The sequence below is a fragment of the Rhagoletis pomonella genome, unplaced genomic scaffold (assembly GCF_013731165.1).
Source record: "Rhagoletis pomonella isolate Grant_MI unplaced genomic scaffold, Rhpom_1.0 Rhpom_scaffold_00860, whole genome shotgun sequence".
NCBI lineage: Eukaryota > Metazoa > Arthropoda > Insecta > Diptera > Tephritidae > Rhagoletis > Rhagoletis pomonella.
In genome coordinates, this window is record NW_023459414.1 from 39,012 (window position 1) to 59,570 (window position 20,559).

At 33.6% G+C, this 20,559-nt stretch overlaps 1 protein-coding gene across 1 annotated transcript in view; it reads left to right on the plus strand.

Moving 5' to 3' along the window:
* LOC118751623 (sialin-like) overlaps window positions 1-20,190 on the plus strand; it is a 38,317-nt gene extending 18,127 nt beyond the window's left edge. The window contains exons 2-5 of the mRNA XM_036486441.1: window positions 12,015-12,399; window positions 17,981-18,231; window positions 18,287-19,363; window positions 19,444-20,190. Coding sequence (XP_036342334.1) covers window positions 12,090-12,399; window positions 17,981-18,231; window positions 18,287-19,363; window positions 19,444-19,641 — 1,836 coding nt within the window. The 5' untranslated portion in view covers window positions 12,015-12,089 and the 3' untranslated portion in view covers window positions 19,642-20,190. The remainder of the gene's footprint in view (window positions 1-12,014; window positions 12,400-17,980; window positions 18,232-18,286; window positions 19,364-19,443) is intronic.
* The last annotated feature ends 369 nt before the right edge of the window (window positions 20,191-20,559 follow it).

Consider the following 20,559-nt stretch of genomic DNA (forward strand, 5'->3'; position numbering starts at 1 on the left):
ATAGTTACTAGTGTAAATAATACATATGTATATGGTGGTAAGAATTTCCTAAAAAGAAAAGATGAAACAGGAACAGTCGTGCGAAAACCAGGCCAATATCAGCTGGAAGTGCTGGTTTAAGTATTCTGCTTTGCTTTTTCCTTGGCTAAATTGGCACTTTCAAAGTATAATTCACATGAAATATATATGTACTGAGAAACCCCGGTTGGCATCAAACCCTATATTTTTAAATATCTATGCGCGCACCAAAACAATTATTAATTCGTTCGATGCACGATAAACGCTTGTAATACGTTATTCTCTATTACGAATCGATGTTGTCGTATGAAATCCGTTATTTAGCGTAGCTTATATGTGCTGGTTCACAATAAAAAGTGAAGAAAAACCACAGCCATTCACAACAATACATCTATCGGACGTATTAAAACGATAAAACGAGAACTGATTTCATGCGATACACTTGCAAAATTCATTATAGGGGGGTGAGACAAAAAAAAAGTAAGTGCGCCTGGGCCAAACTGGAGAAGTGAAACTTACGTTACATATACAGTGACGAGCAAAACTGTAACATGGTGTGACACTTTTTATTTCAGCCACCGCTATCTTTCCAAGTTCTAACGACATTCATACTTTTGTTGTATATTCTTATTGGTACACCTGTACTTCATCTCTCATAACCAATTGAAGCCAATACAACAATAATAAAAAAACCAGCAGACAAAAATGTAAATTAAGCCATATGTTACAGTTTTGCACTTATGTATTTTTAATAACTTTTTGACAATTTTCACGAAAAAAAAGAATTGTTAACACAATGTTCAGCATAGTTTTGCTATTTTTAGTTCCTGGATGCAATTTGGCATACCTTATTTTTATCTCTGTAAAAATTCTGGAGGTATAGCCTCCCATATATCCTTGGTTTGCTTTCATAGCTCATGTACTCCATTGGACGAACTTGGATACTTAGTAAGCTGCGCTTTTAGTTGATTTCGCAAATTTTCGACGAGATTCATATCCGCGGATTGATTTTGCACCCAGTCTTTGCGAACATATGCAGTATGTTTTGGGTGATTTTTTAGCAGAAACTCTCATTTTCGCCTACATCTTGCAAATTTTGTTGAAGTATGAACAGATACTGTTCCTTACGCATAATGCGTACTAACGGACCAACAATATTTTTGAAATACAACCCCAAACTATTACTGACCGACCACTGTGATTCACAGTTTGCCCTACATGATGCACTTAGGCTTAATTTGGGTCTTTGATCCAATACCATGCCCGGCCATCTGATTGAAAGCGATTAAATTAGTCTTGTCAGACCAACTAACCTTCAATTAAATCTTAAAAATTTGTTTTTTTATTGCATTCTGTAAGGCCCAACATATCCCAATAGGCAACGGTCCGGTTTTCGTGCGATTCGGCAAAATGCTACCACTCTCGCACATGTATTTTGATCAAAATGGGTTTTTCTTCTTTATTATGGCTTTGTGGTTAATTTGACAATTCTTCGCCTCACTGTCTACTGATTTGCATTCAATTTTAATACTTTAAGCGCTTCTGTAATAGGGGCTTCATCGCTACTTGCTACTAAGTTCACAAGATATCGGACCGCATTATTTTTTGGCAGACTTCCTTTGTCCTTAATAACATTTTAGGCTATATTTTTTCTCAGTCTTAACATTTTCTTACGGCGAACTCCACAATTTTTTGCCACTTTTCCTACGGTCCCGCGTTTCGGCAGTAAATATGTTATTTACATTTGTTTCCTGATTAACCATATTATTTACTGGTAATCACTTCTTGAATAAATTACAATACAGAAAAATGTCATCTGACTTCCAACTAATGAAAAGATAACTGTAAAATGCAAAACTGAGGGTGAGAGCAAAACTGTAACATTTGCCTTAATTTACATTTTTGCCTGCTGGTTTTATTATTGTTGTCGGATTGACTTCAAATCTTTGTGAGAGAGGGAGTAGGGGTGTACCAATAAGAATATACAACAAAAGTATGAAAGTCATTAGAACTTGGAAAGATAGGGGTGGCTGAAATAAAAAGGGTCACACCATGTTACAGTTTTGCTCGTCACTGTATATTTTGTCTCATAACCAATATACATACATACATCTGCTTTTGCTTAAGGTTATATTTTTTGTAATTTTTTTATATTTAAACTATATTAACTGTAATTAATTATATTTAAACTATTCTGTTTTCCTTTATCTTAATTTTTATTTTTATACTCTACGATAACAAAATCGATAGTAATATCCAAGTAACAAAAAATCGATGACAATCGTCACTGTGCGTCACTGAAAATCATGAACGTGAACTGTTGGTGAAAATGTTGGACCAAAATGTTTCAATACATAAAATTCATTTTGGGTGGGACGAAGTTCGCCCGGTCTGCTAGTTTTTTATAAAAAATGTAGTTCATGATTCTAATCAAAATTTAAAATTTTTTTTTAAGAATTTTTGGAAAATTTTAAAGCATGCAGTTATATTGTCCATTTAGTTCTAGCATAATAATTTCCTAGTTTGATTTGGCCAAAAAGGCACGTAAAATTTGAATTTATGATTTGCCAGGATGTCTTAAATCATACACTATACTTTTATAAAAAATCTAGCAAAAAATATAGCATAAAGAAACATTTTAAAAATAATTTTTTCAAAGACAAGATTTTATTAGTGGTACATAAAAAATCGCCCCCGCACCACCTAACAGCTAAAGTCTTTTGTGGAGTTAAGGCGCTGGCCCAATGCAGGCTTGCTTTGCTTGCTTCGCTTTCAGTACTGTCAAAAGTTATTTGAAATATACTAAAACGTATGAAGGGTGGCCAAATGGCAGATTTGCTTCACTTGCTTTAAGCGCCTCAAAGTTTCAAATAGGTAAATGTTTTATTTGAAAGCGTTTCATAGCCTTTTGACAAAAAGATATGTTCCCGTTCTAAATCAATTCAAACAAACTGCTGTACCTTTTTATGTACAAAAATTTTCTTACGTGATGTAAAAAAATATATGTATAATATTAGTAATTCAAAGTTTAATAAAAAGTAATCTATATTTCCATATTTATATTTAACATTTCGTTGGCTTAAAGTGAAAAGTTGCTAAGTCCATTTTTACAAATTTTACAGGGACTTTGAATACAACATTTTGCGTGTTTAAAGCAAAGCAAAACTCCATACAAATCAGAAGGATTCGATCTCTGTTAAAAAATTTCGTATTTTGTTGGCCTTATTGCATATTCGGGGCCTCTTTTGGACTTATAAAATTTATCTTTTATTGAATATAAACGGAAAAAAATAAAACAAGTACCTTAATCCTTAATTTTTCTTACTTTCTATATCAAAATTTGAGGCTTCATAAAATGTAGACTTATCAACTTTTCACACAAAGCTGGCGATATTTATGATGTCAAACTACTGGTAAGTCTTCTCTTGAAAAATCGATTTTTTTTTGAGTTTGTTGTTTTTAATATATGTATGTATAATTATTATCATTCTTTAGAAATGCAAATATTAATTCACATTCATTTAAAAATAAATCTGAAAAGATTGTTTTGTATTTATTTTTCTTTTTTTTTTGGAATTTTATGGCAAAATTATTCTTAGTGTAAGGAAACAGACCTTGACTTTTTAACTACACAGCTGGTTGCTTTGACAGCGTTCCAAGCCGCCATTTGGCCAACCGAGTTTTTGAAGTAAATCAAAGCAAATTAAAGTAAGCAAGGCGTGCAAAGCAAGCCTGCATTGGGCCAGCGCCTTTTATTTCTTCCATTTTAGTAATATACCTTCTATATATGAGACAAATCGGACCATAAAGACGGGTTTTCCAAATGCTCGACTCCTGCGCCACGTATCGGTTCGGTGACCATCCTCCCTGTATTATATGGGACAGTCCTCTCTTCGTCGATTGTCCTGCAAAAAAGACGAAATTTATTTTCGTCTTTAAATTGTCATTTTTGTTTAAATTTTACTCTAAAATTTCAAACTTTGTTTCCATATATGGATTCCAAAACCAATAACAAAACACACACAGCTTGCTGTTTTTTCTGGGGTACTATTACCTGTCCAGTGCGTGATGTGGAGGCAATTTTAAAATTTTGTGAATAGAAGATATTAATTGGCCCAAACAACGCCAACAAATTATTGCTGATTGTACACGGTGGGCAGGAAGCAAAGATAGGTTGCATAAAAATGTCGACAAAAACTGAAAGCAGGGTTGTATTTGTTGATATTTTTAGGTTAAGAATCCCTTTGAATTGAAATCCTAGCTGCTCCTGTTTTAAAGATATCAAGATTTTACATAGTTATGATAGGACCAACTTTTGCGAAAGAGAAAAACATCTTTGTGCATTAAATATTCAACAATGTATGTGTGAGTAAATGTGTGTATATATATTATGTGAAAATATAAGTTTATGTAAGTTTTTAGCAGGTTTCAATCGTTTCCAAGGCGCACCACGTAGAGGCAACTTACTTTGCACCTCTTTGTTCTTTTTTTGGTTTTATTTTTTTTATATTTTTTTCTTGCTTTATTTTTTTATATATGGGTTTTTTGTTTCCTTTTATTTTTTTTTGTTGGCTTACCATATAATATAGTCACACATTTTAGTATTTAAATATTTTATTATTTAGTTAAGTTTTTATATATGCTGGAATGAAAATGTCATTACAGTTTTCTTCAGGCGACTCACAAAAGTTGGTTTATCAATCATATTTATTTTGAATCTATCCCAGAATTTAATGAATTCCCTACGAACTGACTTCCCGGCCTGCTCGGACCATAATCCTAAACCATCGTTATTCAAGAATGAAATAGATTGCTTTAAATGTTTAAGGATAAAATGGATTTTGACAGTTTGAGAAATTCCAGTACTTTTCAAAGCTGTGCGGAGTTCGTTAAGATTTTTATCAAAATTACTAAGATCCGCTTGTTTTGCGGAAAACCATGTATTCACGATTTTGCTCATGGCTTTGAACGAGGCAATATATTTGGTATTGTTTTTACTGAGAGTTTCTTCCATACAAACTATGTTCGACATTTTTTTGTATGTGGAAGACACTGTCAGCAAAAAATAAATAATTGCAAAAAATCAACGAAATTTTCTGGTAACTTCAGACTTGCACATTACTAATTGGCTCAAAAGCTACATTTTAAACATTTTTCTAAAAGATCTGATTAGAAATTGTGATCAGATGAAAGTGTCTCCGAGCCAATAATTTTGTACGGCACGGTACTTATAAGTAATCTAGGTTTCACGAAAAAAAATAAATAAATACAAGGTAACATTAAAATATCAGTCAATTGTTTCGTTGCTGTGAGCTTGTTTCAAAACTTCTGGCTTTTGCTATAATTGTAAAACTCTGTGCATGTCATTTTAACGTATTTAGGTACATACTTATATTAATCATCAACTATTGCTTATGCAAAACGTGCTACATTAAAAAAAAAAAATCGCATATGAAAGAGCACCAACCCAACTCGTAATAATTTAAGTATACAAATTTTAGTATTTAGTATAGAAATATTCAATTGAAATACGCCAATAATAAAATGAAGCGCTTTGCACTTAACGGATGCTTTTTCATAATTAAGTTAAAAAAAAAATTTATTTAAATTCCATGCTGTCTTTAATGGGATTTGAACCCTGACGCTCTGGAAATTAGCAAATTGTGGCAAGCATCTTCGTGCCCTCAGCTACAGCCAGACATGTAAATGTGCATTCAAATGTTCAGTTTGATTCAACACCACGTGTGCGTTGTATGAAAGTATTGTTTTTAAGTACGAACATTTCAAAACGATAATCAAATAAAAAATATTCATGTTTACTATGCGTTATTTCCCCGAGTAAATTCATACAATTTTTCTTAATATTACAACGCGTTTTTTCTCTCAGCGTAGTCATTTTTAAGCAAAATTTGTGCAATCAAATCGAAAACCGGGACACTTAAATGAAACCCGGGACATTTTAAGGTTGGACTGGGACACCGGGACAAATAGTCTAAAACCGGGACATGTCCGGGAAAACCGGGACGTCTGGCAGCCCTACACATAAAGCGCATACTTTCATGCGATTTTCTTTATGATCGCATTTGTGTTCTGGATGTACAATAGTCATTATTTCCTGACAGAAGAGTACATAAATACCAAAATAAATCTCATACAAGCTTTGAATTTATTTACTTATTATGAGGAGTACCGTTGGCCTAAGTTAGAGCATTTTTATTTCTTGCACAAGCGCAGTGCGACTTGCCTGCGCTACTTGCTTATAGCAACAAACCTTTAATAAAAAATTACTACCGTATTATATAGCGTACAATATTGTATACATACATACATATATTGCGATATTGAAAGTGTTTGTAATGAGAAAGTTCACGGTACAGAAAAAGGTAATTGTGGTGTTTTATTTAAGTTGTATACCGGTAGCGCCCAATAAATCTCGATCAATTATTCTTTCGGTAGGAAAAAATGAAAATGTTTCACATTGATTTGATCCGTTTTAGTGAGTTAAAAAAGGGGAACAGATTTGTATGAGATTTCTTTTCGTATAAATATGCTCTAATTATCGAGAGTACGCCTTCCTCTTCCTCCTATCAGAAGTATATAAAATGTGGATATCTTTAAAACAGGAGCAGCTAGGATTTCAATTTAAGCGGATTCTTAACCTTAAGATATCAACAAATACAACCCTGCTTTCAGATTTTGTCGACATTTTTATGCAACCTATCTTCGCTTCCTGCCCACCGTGTGTATGAGAGATATATCTTAAACATGACATACTCAAGAAGGCTGCTTTGAAAATCTTGTAAAAGTAAAGAAGTTCTCAAAGATGGAAGGGAAGCGGAACCCTTCGAAGGTACGCTTTGCATTCAGCTCGTTATCGATGCTATTCACTGCATTTTGCGTGGCCGAAATCAGAGTCTGAAAATAATCCCTGAATAGCCCTCGTTCTTCAAAAGTAGTCGCATATTTCCATCATGTTTCCCTGCCTAGGAATGTTGGCAACAAATTTTGCGGGTTAAACGTCCCGAGCACAAAGTACAAAGTTATGGAAAAATATTGAACAAATGTGTGACGTTACAACTGAATATTTATGTGCTGCGTTCACAAAATACCGAAAAATTCCTTTTCATGTAGGTAATATAAGTATGTACATTCCAAATATGAACCACATCAAATATCTTTCAAATATCTCGTCAACGGCGTCACCTAGCGGACTGATTCTTCTTTTACGTTGCATTGTCATCGGGTTCTGAGCTAAGTTTAAAGCAAGGCGAATTAATATAAGGTGGTGTTACTAGCTCAGCTGATTTTGTGTATGTGTTTCGCCGCACGGCTTCTGATATCAAATTGAAAAATTTTGTTTGAATTTCTACACACACTCTTACAGATTTTGACAGTTTATGCCGCCAAAGCAAAAACAAAATACAAGTAAATTTTTGTTTTTGTACTCCTGCTATCACCTTATATTAGTTCGCCTTGGTTTAAAGTTTCAAGTTTCTAGCTCATCGATAAGTTGGTTAAAAATTCGTTGCAAAATTTGATTACACACACGTAAAACATAATTAAAGCTTGTTCATTGCAATATTGGATATTCAAAATATGCAATGTATATGGTACGTTTTGGAAGTCAGCCGTTACAATATTTATAAGATTTAGTCATTTTGTTATACGATAAATAAAAAAGTTCTAAAAAATATTCACTCGTTTTCACTATGGCCTCTGTTAAAAATTGCATTCGATCTTCGACTGTGGTCGAAAGTGCTGGTCGAATTTCGCTCGTTTGGGTTGTTCACAATAGGATATATTTGACCGCTGAGAAGCTTTCCGAACTAAATAGTGTAAATTTGTGCAAATTAAAATGAAGTATAAGATAAAGCTAGTTTATAAAAACTTGGTAAAAATAAGTACAACGGAGTTCTGGTTCAACGATTAGACAGAGTATGAGAGCTAAGTAAACTGGCTAGGGGGCCAATTGTGGATCTATGAAACTGTGAAAATGTAAATTTCAATGTCAGTGAGAATATCATTTGCTTATTTTATCATTTCGTTATATCATTTTAAGCGATTCTCGATCATTAAAGGCTTTTCCATTAACGTATGGCACGTAAGTATTTGGTAAATTATTGTGAGTTCAACACAATGATATTCTTTATCACAAGATGATGGTTTTTGAGAAAAATGTCCAATTTTCCTTTTTCCTTGCCACAAAACTGTGTGAAAAAAGTTTTCCCAGTGAAAACTTTTTGACAAATTAATTTATTTTTATTTGAAAAGAGAATTGTATTTTATGTGAAGTGATGAAAAATGTTTTCACTTCACGTTTTCACAGAAGAGGCATTGGCCCCCAGGAGTAGAAAACGTTTAAGTGTAGTCTTTCGAATATATTTTGATATACAATATATTTAGGAAATTTGTCTGCAGATTTATTAAAAACTTCCGACTGTCTAAAGAGGCGTTTGTAGACCTCCTGTCCGCTACACAAAACCTGCTGCAGCAATGCTCTCGAGCCGAATCTATTTAAATTTTGTTTAGTTTATCAACAGCTCTACGATTTTGTTAACAGAGATCGTGCCAACTGAGTATTGAAATTTTCTTGCATAAATGAAACCAGCCTTTCGAGCTTGTGTTTAGTATTCACGACGTTAGACCTGCATGAAGTTAATCAAAATTGTTTATAAATAGTGTCTAGCCGCCAAAAAATAAGAAAACAAATGCAAAATCATACATTTTTCACAATTTCCTAACACTTCGCTACAGCATTGAAAGCAAAATTCTGTTAGACCAAAAAATTCGATACTTAACGAAAATTTCGACTTTGTTGCATAGCTCATAATACGAATTTCACACTCAATCTTCGATAACCAGCGAAGATCGAATGCAACTCATAATAGCTCTGATCCAATACTTTTCGTGAAAAATCCTGTAAAACGGTCAAACAGCAAAAGTACTCTCTGAAGTGAGAGTAAAAAGTGAGTAACAACAAAAAGTACGGGAAAAAACCATTTTTCTTGTAAAAACGTCAACCAGTGATTGCTTGACACTTTTCATGATTTTACCAGAAGTTCGGGTAAAATCTTGCAACTTCATTCTCTGGCTATCGAAGGCCGAAAGTGAAATTCGTATTATGAGCTATGCAAGCGTGTCGAAATTTTCGTTGAGTATAGAATTTTCTGTCGAACAGAATTTTGCTTTCGTTGGTGTAGCGAAGTGTTAGAAAATTGTGAAAAATGTTTTATTTTGCGTTTGTTTTCTTACTTTTTGGCGGCTAGACACTATAGCAATAAACATCGATTTATTTCGAAAAAAATCCTTAAGAAGTTTGCCAAAATGTAAAATCAATTTAATTAACCAATTATACGAAATATTTTAAAATCGGTATCAAAGTGCAGAGGTTTAAGAAAGCTTAATTTATAAAAAATGGTTTTAAAGGGTGCTGCCACCCTTTAACTATTTAAATAAAAGATTCGAATATGGGTATCAAACGATAAACAAGGATTTCCACCAGCTTAGTGATCTAAAATCAATCAATATTATTAATGTGAAAGCTTGTGTAGCTCGATACAGATAGCTTATGGCCTGCATTAACGTTTAGCATATTTTTTTAAGAGAGTTGCCACCTGCAGCAAATTTAAAATACTATGTTAAATTATAACTTCAAGGAAGTTTTAAAGTATGCATGCCAACGTTTTAAAAAATCTTTATCTCCAAAACATTTGTAAAAGCATTTCCACCTGGTTTTAAGGTCAAATTCAATTTTATTAATAACCTAAATGAAGTATTACAATATGGGTGACAAACGAATGAGGTGTTTTGCAAATAATTGAAGGGGGTTGCCACCTGCTCAAAACCAATAGAGTTTTTTTGTTATAAAGTATTACAATATGGCTTCAATCGAAAGAAGTATAACAATGATTTCTTTCCAAAGACCGGTTTTAAGGTTAAACCAACTTTAATCAGTGAAGATTTCCCACCTTTTCCAAATTTCAATATATTTATGCTGTTTAAGCTAAAGAAAATATAACAATAAAATATTGATATGAAACAAAAAGTGATGTTGTGTATATAAGGGTACATCACTCTCCATAAAAAAAAAAAAGAAATGGGACCGTTTTTCCATCGGAGTTATATAGGTTTTTTACTTTATGGCGGCTAGACACAAATTTTAAACAATTTTATTAATTTCATGCAGTTCCAACGCCGTGAATACTAAACACAAGCTCGAAAGTCTGGTTTTACTTATGAAAGAAAATCCCAATACTCTGTTGGCACGATCTCTGACGAATCGTTGAACCAGAACTCCGTTGTACTAATTTCTTCCATAGTGCCATAATACTACCAAATGAAAATTCCTTCGATAAGCACTTTCGACTACAGTCGAAGAGCGAATGCAACTCATAATAGGGGTCAAAACATTTGCTAGTACCAAGTATTAAATATACAGCAGATTTCAGTGATTTTAAGAGGTTGAAAATATCAAATAAAAAACATGAAAGAACATAATAAAAATTTTAAGTTTTTGCATTTAGATTTTACTTTTCGTAAAGCTACCAACCTCATAAATATACATTTTAAAACAATAATTTTGCGAAATCCTTAAAATCCAGGATATGCCAGGTAAAAATTGAAGATGTGAGATGTGTATTTCTTAAACATTAACATAAGAAATATAAGAAGGGTTAATTAATCGAGCTGCCTTCCACAAAATTTGTATTCGCCTGTGGTAAAGTTCCTTGCTGGGATCTTTTAAGCGGTTGAAAATAATGGTCGTTGAGTGAATGACTTTGGTGGAAGTTTTTGAGGCTAATGAAGTTGACTATAACATAAAAACAACTCGTTAACGCTACACTACTACTTTAAGATACGTTAATATTAAATAATAATTATATATGTGACCTGGTCTACGAAAAGGGAGCTTACGTGAGAAAAAAGTTTTCTGTGAAAAAGCTGTTAAAAGTGAAAATCATCTCATCTTCCATCCGAATCAACCAAAAAGTGAAAATTGATTTTTTTGACACCTAACCTCCCTTTCCGTAGACCAGGTCACATATTAAAAATAGCTTTTATATCAAACCATGCGCATTGGTCATATGATTTTCTTTTTGCATTCGGTCTTGGTAGTTCTGAACTGATTACTTCTCCATTACAAATGTACACATTATGTGGATATATTTACTTCTTACTGTGGTGGATAATAAAAAATGATGAATTTACTTTCGAAAGAAATCTGCCGCCGTGTGTATACATACAGTTGCCCACAAAATAATAGGGGTGCGATATTTTGACCAGTTTTTTCTATTTGTATTTTGTTTATTTAATGTTTATTATTTTTTTATATAAGTCTTGCCGGTTATACAAAAAAAACACGATATAAATCCAGATTTAAAACTTTGTACATAAATTATAAAAATTTCGCAAATTTTCACCCAAAATTAGAAACGTTTTAATCAGAATCTTTAGAAAAAAGTTTGGTATGCAATTTGGTAGCCCATTCCGTTGATTTTTGGCATTTTTTGCTAGCAGTGTCCTATAAAAAGAAAATTATCGAACATGCTTTGTATGGAAAAAATGTGAAACATCTTCAACAAAAAAATCCTTTTAAATCAACGGGATTTTTTAGCAACTTGAAACTTGCATTTTATTAAATGTACTAGAAATAAATGGGCTACAAAACTGCATACCAAAATTTTTTTCTAAATATTCTGATTAAAAAGTGTGAAATTTGGGTGAAAATTTGTGAAATTTTTATAATTCTTGTACAAAGTTTGATATCTGAATTTATATAGTCTATTGTATAGACTTTTATAAAAAAATAATAAACAAATAATAAATAGTAAATAAACAAAAGACTCCTATTATTTTGTGGACAAATGTATGTATGTATGTATTTCGAATTCCATTAAGCCTCTCTGGATGAAGAATTAATTATTGTTAAAAAAATAACTATATGTGTATAAAGACAATGCATATTTACTGTTTTTTTATTTTTTTTATTTTTGCAGGCGTTGTACAAAGGCAAACATTGTACCTGATATATATGTATTACAATGTAGTATGACAAGAAATTTTAGCTTTATATGTACAACAACGCTTCGACGAATAATCAGACCTCTTTATCAACATTCAATGATAACACGAATTACATTTTATATTTAATATTGTATATAGTATATATATACATGTACATGACTGCACGCATTCCAAAGGCTATTCGACAAAATTTTTCTCTTCAATTTGGTGCTAAGTCGGATAACGCAATAATGTACTCATCACATTCAGAAGATCATGCATCGAAATGCTATACTATCGCCCAGGATTCAACTGTTGATGGTTCCGCAGAAGAGAGTCGAAATGAAAGGGAAACTAACTTTTGCTTTCAACTTAATGGTAAGTTTCGATAAGAATCACGTTCAACAAAGTACGGTTATGCGGTTAAAAATTTAAATTTCTCACACATTTTTAAACTCTCGCTTTAAAGTTTTTGGAATTGTAATATTATCTTTTCTAAACTATTTAAAATCGAAAAATTATGCTAATATGCACAACTCGACAACATTGACCTGTCTGCTGTCGTTTTAAAATAAGTAGGCAACAAAAATTGTCGAAAACTTTCCAGTGCTGCCAAGTTCTCCCCTTTTAATACGAGTCCAAATTTTATGCAACGCCTTTTGCACTTGACACGACACTTGCAGTGAGGTACATTCTGATATTTTGGTAATATGCTGGTATTCGTTAATTTTTTTTTTATTATTTTTTTTATTTAAGAGACAAAAAACTACATATAAATAGTTATTGCACTGAAGTTAAAAGCACTGGCTGCTTTTGTTGAATTTAGGAGCTAGTTAAGAATTCATAGATATTAACTACATATATTTATAAATGCATCCATTTGAGGTAGTTGGTAGGCACAGTGTTTCCGAAAACTATTTTTCTGTTGTGTTTGAGTCCAGAACACTTGTCGCTGATGAGAAGTCTAGAGAAAAAGAAGTCTGATGAGGAGATGTGGTGAAATAGCTGCTATAACTTCTACCGCTTAGACTTTGTTGCTTTTGTAATTTTTCCTAATAAACAATCGTGGTACAAAGCTCAATAAAAATATTAAAAATAAAGGTGTGAGTTACTGTTAACGATGGTGAGTTGCAGAATAAGCAGGGTTTGGTGGAGCCTTTGTGGAGATGACTATGCGTCATTATCGTGTGGCCTAGCCTACAACGTACAAATATCCTTAGCTTTCGGCAAGTATAGTCTGGTGAGTATGTAGGTTTAGTGCACTTAGGGTTAAAGGACTTGTAAGTGTGCTGATAACTTGTCCATTCATTTTCACATCTTGTATGGATAAAAGAGAGAGCTAATTTTCGGATGTCTAGTGCCGTGACATGGTCAAATAGATGCAGAGGTTGGTTTGAAAATAATTTTGCTTTTTCGTCAGCGTTGATTCCAACGTGACCCGGTACCTACATTATTTGTATTTTGCCATTGCTTTCAGAAAGATACATCCGTATGCGTTCAATCAGTAATCCTCCTGTATTTCCGTTTATGAGAGCTTCAATCGTAGATTTGCTATCGGTACATATAACGTATTTAGATCCTGTATTGGAGGCAAATTTAACTGCTTCCGCAATGAACACTGAGCAATATGTTGGTAGCGCACCGACGGTTACTGTTTCACCGATCTCATTTGAGAGTCAGTGAATAAAAATAGGTTTTGATTCGTCATATACGAAATTTAAAACAAATCCCTGAAAATATTTTCATTATAGTTGGAAAACAGAAAAGCAAAAACTACAAAAACAGATAAAGTAGTGAAAAATAAAATTTCTTCCATATACACCCTTGTGGTCAGCTGATTAGGTTAAGTGACACTTTACCAGTTTTGGTTATTTTTCTTTTTTCTATTTAATGCTGTGGTGTAGTGGTAAGCAACTGTGCTGGTCAAAGCAACATCGCAAAAAAATGTAGCAAAAAGGTTTTTTTCTTAACAGCCGTCGCCCCGCGGCAGCTAATGGCAAACCTCCGAGTGTATTTCTGCCATGAAAAACAGCTTCTCATAAGAACACAATCGCCGTTCGGAGTCGGCGTAAAACTGTAGGTCCCTCCCCTTTATGTGACAACATCAAGGCGCACGCCACAAATCGGATGAGAAGCTCGGCCAAACACTAACATATGTGTAAACGCCAATCTATTATTATTATTGACCCCTATTATGAGTTGCATTCGATCTTCGACTGTGGTCGAAAGTGCTGGTCGAACGAATTTGCATTTGGTATTATGACGCTCATTCGATGAATTATAGCGCTATTTTGAATTTCGCTCGTTATGCTGTTCACAATAGTATATTTTTCACCGCTGAGAAGCTTTGTTTACAAATCGAGCTAACTAAAAAGTGTACTTATACATATTTATGTAAATTTGTGCAAATTAAAATGAAATGAAAAAGGAAGCGAGTTTATAAAAACTTGGTAAAAATGAGTACAACGGAGTTCTGGTTCAACGATTCGTCGGAGGATGAGAGCTTGGTATACTGGCCAGGAGTAGAAAATGTTTTAGAGGGTTTAAGTGTAGTCTTTCGAATATATTTTGACATAAAATATATTTAAGAAATTTGCCTACAGATTTATTAAAAACTTCTGACTATCTAAAGAGGCGTTTGTGAGCCAAATCTATTTAAAATATTTTAAAACTATCAACAAGTAAAACCAGCATTTCGAGCTTGTGTTTAGTATTCACGACGTTAGAACTGCATGTAGTTAATAAATTTTTTTTTTTTAAATTAGTGTCTAGCCGCCAACAAGTAAGAAAACAAATGCAAAATCATAAATTTTTCACAATTTCATACCACTTCGCAACACGATCGAAAGCAAAATTCTGTTCGACAGAAAATTCGATATTCAACGAAAATTTCGACCCTGTTGCATAGCTCATAATACGAATTTCACGCTGGTTATCGAAGATCGAATGCAACTCATAATAAGGGCCATTATTGTTATTTAATGTTTTAGGTACGCAGTTTTATAACCCATTAAATTTTAGTAGGGTAAAGTTACGATGTTTGAAATGTGGATATGTGGGGTGCTGGTTATGTAATGTGCTAGACTTGTATAAAAAAGTTATAAACATCAAAAGAAAAATAGCCAAAATAAGCCAAAACTAGTCAAAATGTCACTTAACTTAATCAGCAGACCACAACTGTATGTACGTTCGCTTCATTCCTTTTGTAAATGTAAGACAAATCTTGTTAAACTATACAGAAAGCGGCTAGTCGGACATATTAAAAACCAGATCAAAGATGTGTGGAGCGGGGGGACTCCATTAATACCCACCGTTTGATATTTCAAAAATTTATATTCACAGACGCAGAGAAAATGGATTTAAAAACTGAATGTCGACATACATACATATGTACCCTCAGACTAGGCAACTGCGATATTTCACTTTCCATTAATCTTATTCTGTTGACAATTTATTGTATTTTTGCCATGTTTAATGCATACATACATATACGTTAGGGCGGGTAAAATTTTTTGCATCAAAGGCACATCGCGATTATGGTTATTTGGGATATTTCAAGCATGTTTGCCCAAGAAACCATAGGTCTAAAATAAATTTCGTGCCAAAGATTTTTTCTATCAAGTTTTTTCCCCAAAAAGTGGCTCACCTATTGAAACAGCTGTATTGAAAACTAACCAAAATGTGTATCTGGGGGTTTTTGGGGTCGAGGAATCCATTTCTGGCATTAATTTTTTCTTTTGAGGGCCGCCAGAGGCCGCGTCCGTACTTATTTTGGATTTTAACGCCTTTTTTTCGAAAATCGACAACATTTTTTGCGAAAATCCACGAAATTTGACTTTCTCATAATGCAATTTCAATTTCTAAATAGCCTAAAATATTCAGCGTTGAAAATTAGGGGGAAGGGAGGTATATTCATGCACAACTTATATCGATTTTATTCAATTTAAGACAAAAAATTCGTTGTTTTTTCATTTGTTCTCTGAATTTTACAAAACAAATTTTTTTCTTATTTTAATATAATTTTCTTTATTCAAAAATTCAACTTAAAAGATAAAAACATATTAAATGTAAATGAAAAAAAACATGCAATTTCTAATGTTTCAGTTTTTAAATACGTATAACGTATTTTTTTATACTCGAGCGCACTTGTGCACAAGGGTATATTAATTTTGTTCACATAACGGTTGTTTGTAACAGCCAAAACGAATCGAGATAGATATAGACTAATGTATACATAAATGATCAGGATGAAAAAAGAAATCGATTAAGCCATGTCTGTCTGTCCGTCCGTCCGTGTACACGATAACTCGAGCAAAAATTGAGATATCTCAACGAAATTTGGTATGTAGATTTCCCTTAATCCAAGGTAGGTTGGTATTGAAAATGGGCGAAATCGGACTGTAACCACGCCTACTTCCCATATAACGGTAATTTCCAGAAATACGAAAACTGCGATATTTTAGTAACTACTGAAGATAATTCACTCGAAATTGATATTTACAATAATTTTTAGACGAAAAATAAGAATATTATAAATTTTTGGAAAATGGGCGTAGCTACGCCCACTTATGGTTACATGTGAATATCTTGGTAACCGCTGCACCAATTTCTTCCAAACTTGGCACAGTTGTTGGCCTTGATACAGCATACTAAATGGCTGAAAATTTTAAAAATCAGACAATAACCACGCCCACATCCCATATAACGGTAATTTCCAGAAATACGAAAACTGCGATATTTTAGTAACTACTGAAGATAATTCACTCAAAATTGATATTTACAATAATTTTTAGACGAAAAATAAGAATATTATAAATTTTTGGAAAATGGGCGTAGCCACGCCCACTTATGGTTACATGTGTATATCTTGGTAACCGCTGCACCAATTTCTTCCAAACTTGGCACAGTTGTTGGCCTTGATACAACATACTAAGTGGCCTTAAATTTAAAAAATCGGACAATAACCACGCCCACATCCCATATAACGGTAATTTAGAGAAATACAAAATCTTCGATAAATCAGTAAATATGGAAGCTAATTTATTCAAAATTTATGCTTGCAACAATTCTTTACCAAGAAATAAGTTTATGGTAAAATTTTGGAAAATGGGCGTGGTACCGCCCACTTATGATCACATATATGTATATCGGTAACCGTTCTACCAATTTGTACCAAACTTGGTATTTTTATTGTGCTTGCCACATAAAAGAAAAACGTTGAAAATTATTGGAATGGGACTAAAATTACGGCCGCTTTTCATATAACGGTAAATTTCAGAAATGCTTGAAACTTCAATAATTCGAAATTTAAGGACGCTAATTTACTCAAAATTGATACACCCCGGCTTACCATCTAGCGGTAGCTTTCGGAAAGGTGAAAAACATATATTTAATACGTGCGCCGGGTATTTAACGTTCGGCTCCGCCCGAACTTAGACTTTCTTACTTGTTTAATATTATGTTGCTAATACTGTTTACCGACATATTGTATGACAAATGACATATGTGACAGCATGCGTTTTCATTTTCATTTTCAGACAGTGTTTAATATGTAAAATAAAAAAAATTTTCAACGTTGAACATTTTCGGCTATTTAAAAAAATAAATTGCATTATGAGAAAGTCAAATTTCGTGGATTTTCGCAACAATATTGTCGCCCTCTGGCGGCCCTCAAAAGAAAAAATTAATGCCAGAAATGGATTCCTCGACCCCAAAAACCCCCAGATACACATTTGGCTAGTTTTCAATATAGCTGTTTCAACAGGTGAGCCACTTTAAAAAAAAAAAAAACTAGATAGAAAAAATCGCTGGCTCGAAATTCATTTTAGACTTACGGTTTCTTGGGCAAAAATGCTTGAAATGCTCAAATAATCATAATCGCGATGTGCCTCTGTTAATTTTTTTGGGCCCCTACAAATCGACCCGCCCTAATATACATATATTTAATTATTTTTTACAGCTCGAATACCAGCACGTTTGGTTCTTTACTTTTTATCATGGTCCGGTTTTTTGGTTTCTTTTATGATGCGCAACGATATAAACTTTGCCCTGGTGGCAATGGTGCGTCCCCCTGATGAGTTGAATTCATCAAACACAACTATTTCCAGTAACGCTACATTGCTTTCACTGAATAGCTCATTGCAGCTTGATTTTACCAATCAGACGCTTTTCGGAGATGCGACCAATAGAACTGTGATAAACGCAAAAACGGTAACACTGTTCTTCATAAATAATTTAACCTAAATATTTTCTAGCCCCATTATAGACTGCAGATAGCGACGACGTCTACAATTGGTCACCTTCGGTGAGGTCAGTAATTGTAAGTTCCTTTTACTGGTGCTATGTGCTCTCACAGGTTGTTGGTGGGATTGCCACTCAATACTTTGGCACAAAACAAGTATTCGGTTGGTCTCAATTTGCCACTGCAATATGTAGCCTTTGCATTCCATTCGGTGCAGATTTTCACTATTCTGCTGTGATAATACTAAGGTCAGTTCAAGGTTTTGCATCTGGATTGACGTGGCCGGCTATGTATGCCATAGTTGGCTTTTGGATTCCGTTGGCCGAACGTTCACGATTCATGTCAAGCTTTCAGGGTTTTAGCATAGGCATTGGTTTAACGTACCCTCTTTGTGGTTTTATAATCGACAACTTTGGCTGGCGATATGTTTTTTACACAACCGGATCGTTAGGTATGATATGGTGTATACTATGGTACTACCTAGCATTCAACACGCCCAAGGAACATCCACGTATTTCTGCTGAAGAAATCGAATATATTGAAGTTAATGTAAGCTCTGAAGCAAAAGAAGCATTAGGCATGAATGTGCCGTGGAAATCAATTTTCACTTCTTTGCCTGCCTGGGCGATTGGAATAACGACATTCGGAAGAATTTGGATTCATTATATATTCATTGTGTGTGGACCGAATTTTATGAAGAACGTGCTTAAGTTCAATTACAAAGCAAATGGGTTTCTGTCCGGTATGCCATTTATTTGCTCTTATATTTCATCTGTAATATTTTGCTATGTGGCTGACAAATTGATGCTAAATGATGGGATGAGTCTTACAAATGTTCGTAAGATTTTTACTGCCATGTCGCAAGTCGTTCCTGGCATTCTAATATACTGGATTGGCTACATTGATACGAATATTGTATTACTATTAGTAATTTGGTTTGTGGCAGTTACATTCATAACAGCTTCGTATGCTGGCGCTATGGCTAATATTGTTGACATTGCACCGAATTTGGCAGGGCCGGTTCTTGCTTTTTGCCAAACAATTCATATGTCCGCATCATTTCTTTCCCCGCTGGTTTCGGGTATAATTGTCACAAACGAGGTATGCTTTTGATGACTAACTATACAACTGTCGTTTTCGGAAATACTTTAATTAATTCATTGCTTCTTTTTCATTTAAAGAGTTCAATTGAACAATGGCGCACAGTTTTTGGAGTCTCATCGGCGATAGCGATATTAACATATGGCGTTTTCCAAATCTACGGTACAGCTGAAATTCAAAGTTGGAACTACCCACAACCACACGCCGATGGCTCAGCCGAAGAAAGCCAGATACTTAATAAACGGAATGAAGAACGTATTCCGAAAGACGAGTTGTAAACTATGTGAATATACATATATATCTAAAGTCACTTAATTAAGCGAAATATTTAACTCGTGTCCAACCTTTATTTACTATCGATTTGAACTTTTTGGCATTTTGTACTTGTGAAAAAAAACTACATTTTTAACTTAATACCATTTTATATAGTAGATACATATGTGTATGTATGTGCACAAACTTATACATGTGTAATTATCAAAAAAAAAAAACGAATGCCAACAATTTATGTTCAAAATGTGTACATAGGAATTTGTGTAAGTTCCTCTATTTATACGTTTTCATAACGTTTAACATGTTTCATTTTCCGGATTTAAGGTATATAGTTGTTCTGATGGAATCTATGATGGAATCCATAAAAATAAATAAGGTCCATTCGATTGCCTATTAATGTGTGATAGTTATTACTTACGCGCAAGTATACTTAAAAATCTGTGGAGTAAGCAAATTGAAAGCGAAAATCCAAAAATACACCACTAACTGTAGCTAATTGCAACTTATTGCCTTGTAAAATTTGAAGTTGAAAACAATAAAATTAATTGACTAAACTTTTAGATTTTCAATGTAGGAAGGAAAACAATTTATATACGAGTATTGTTATGATCTGAATAGTCCTAGGCTTCTCAACTGAACTTTAACACATTTATGTATGTATGTCGATTCCCACGCCTCGGTCAGCGGTATGAAATTAGTAAGTAAATGTTGTGTTTGAAGCTGATTTCAGTTCGGCCTGCTAATTGGTTTGGAAATATTTTCGTTACGATTGGTATCTCGTATTGAGAAAATAGGTATATCATCATTCCGCCTTCACTTTCCAAAAATGGTTTGTTTCCACTTTAGCTTTCGTCTGCATACGCCAATTCGTTTCTCAAAAAACGTGTTGTTGAAGCTAGAGCATTGGGATCTCCAAAATGTGT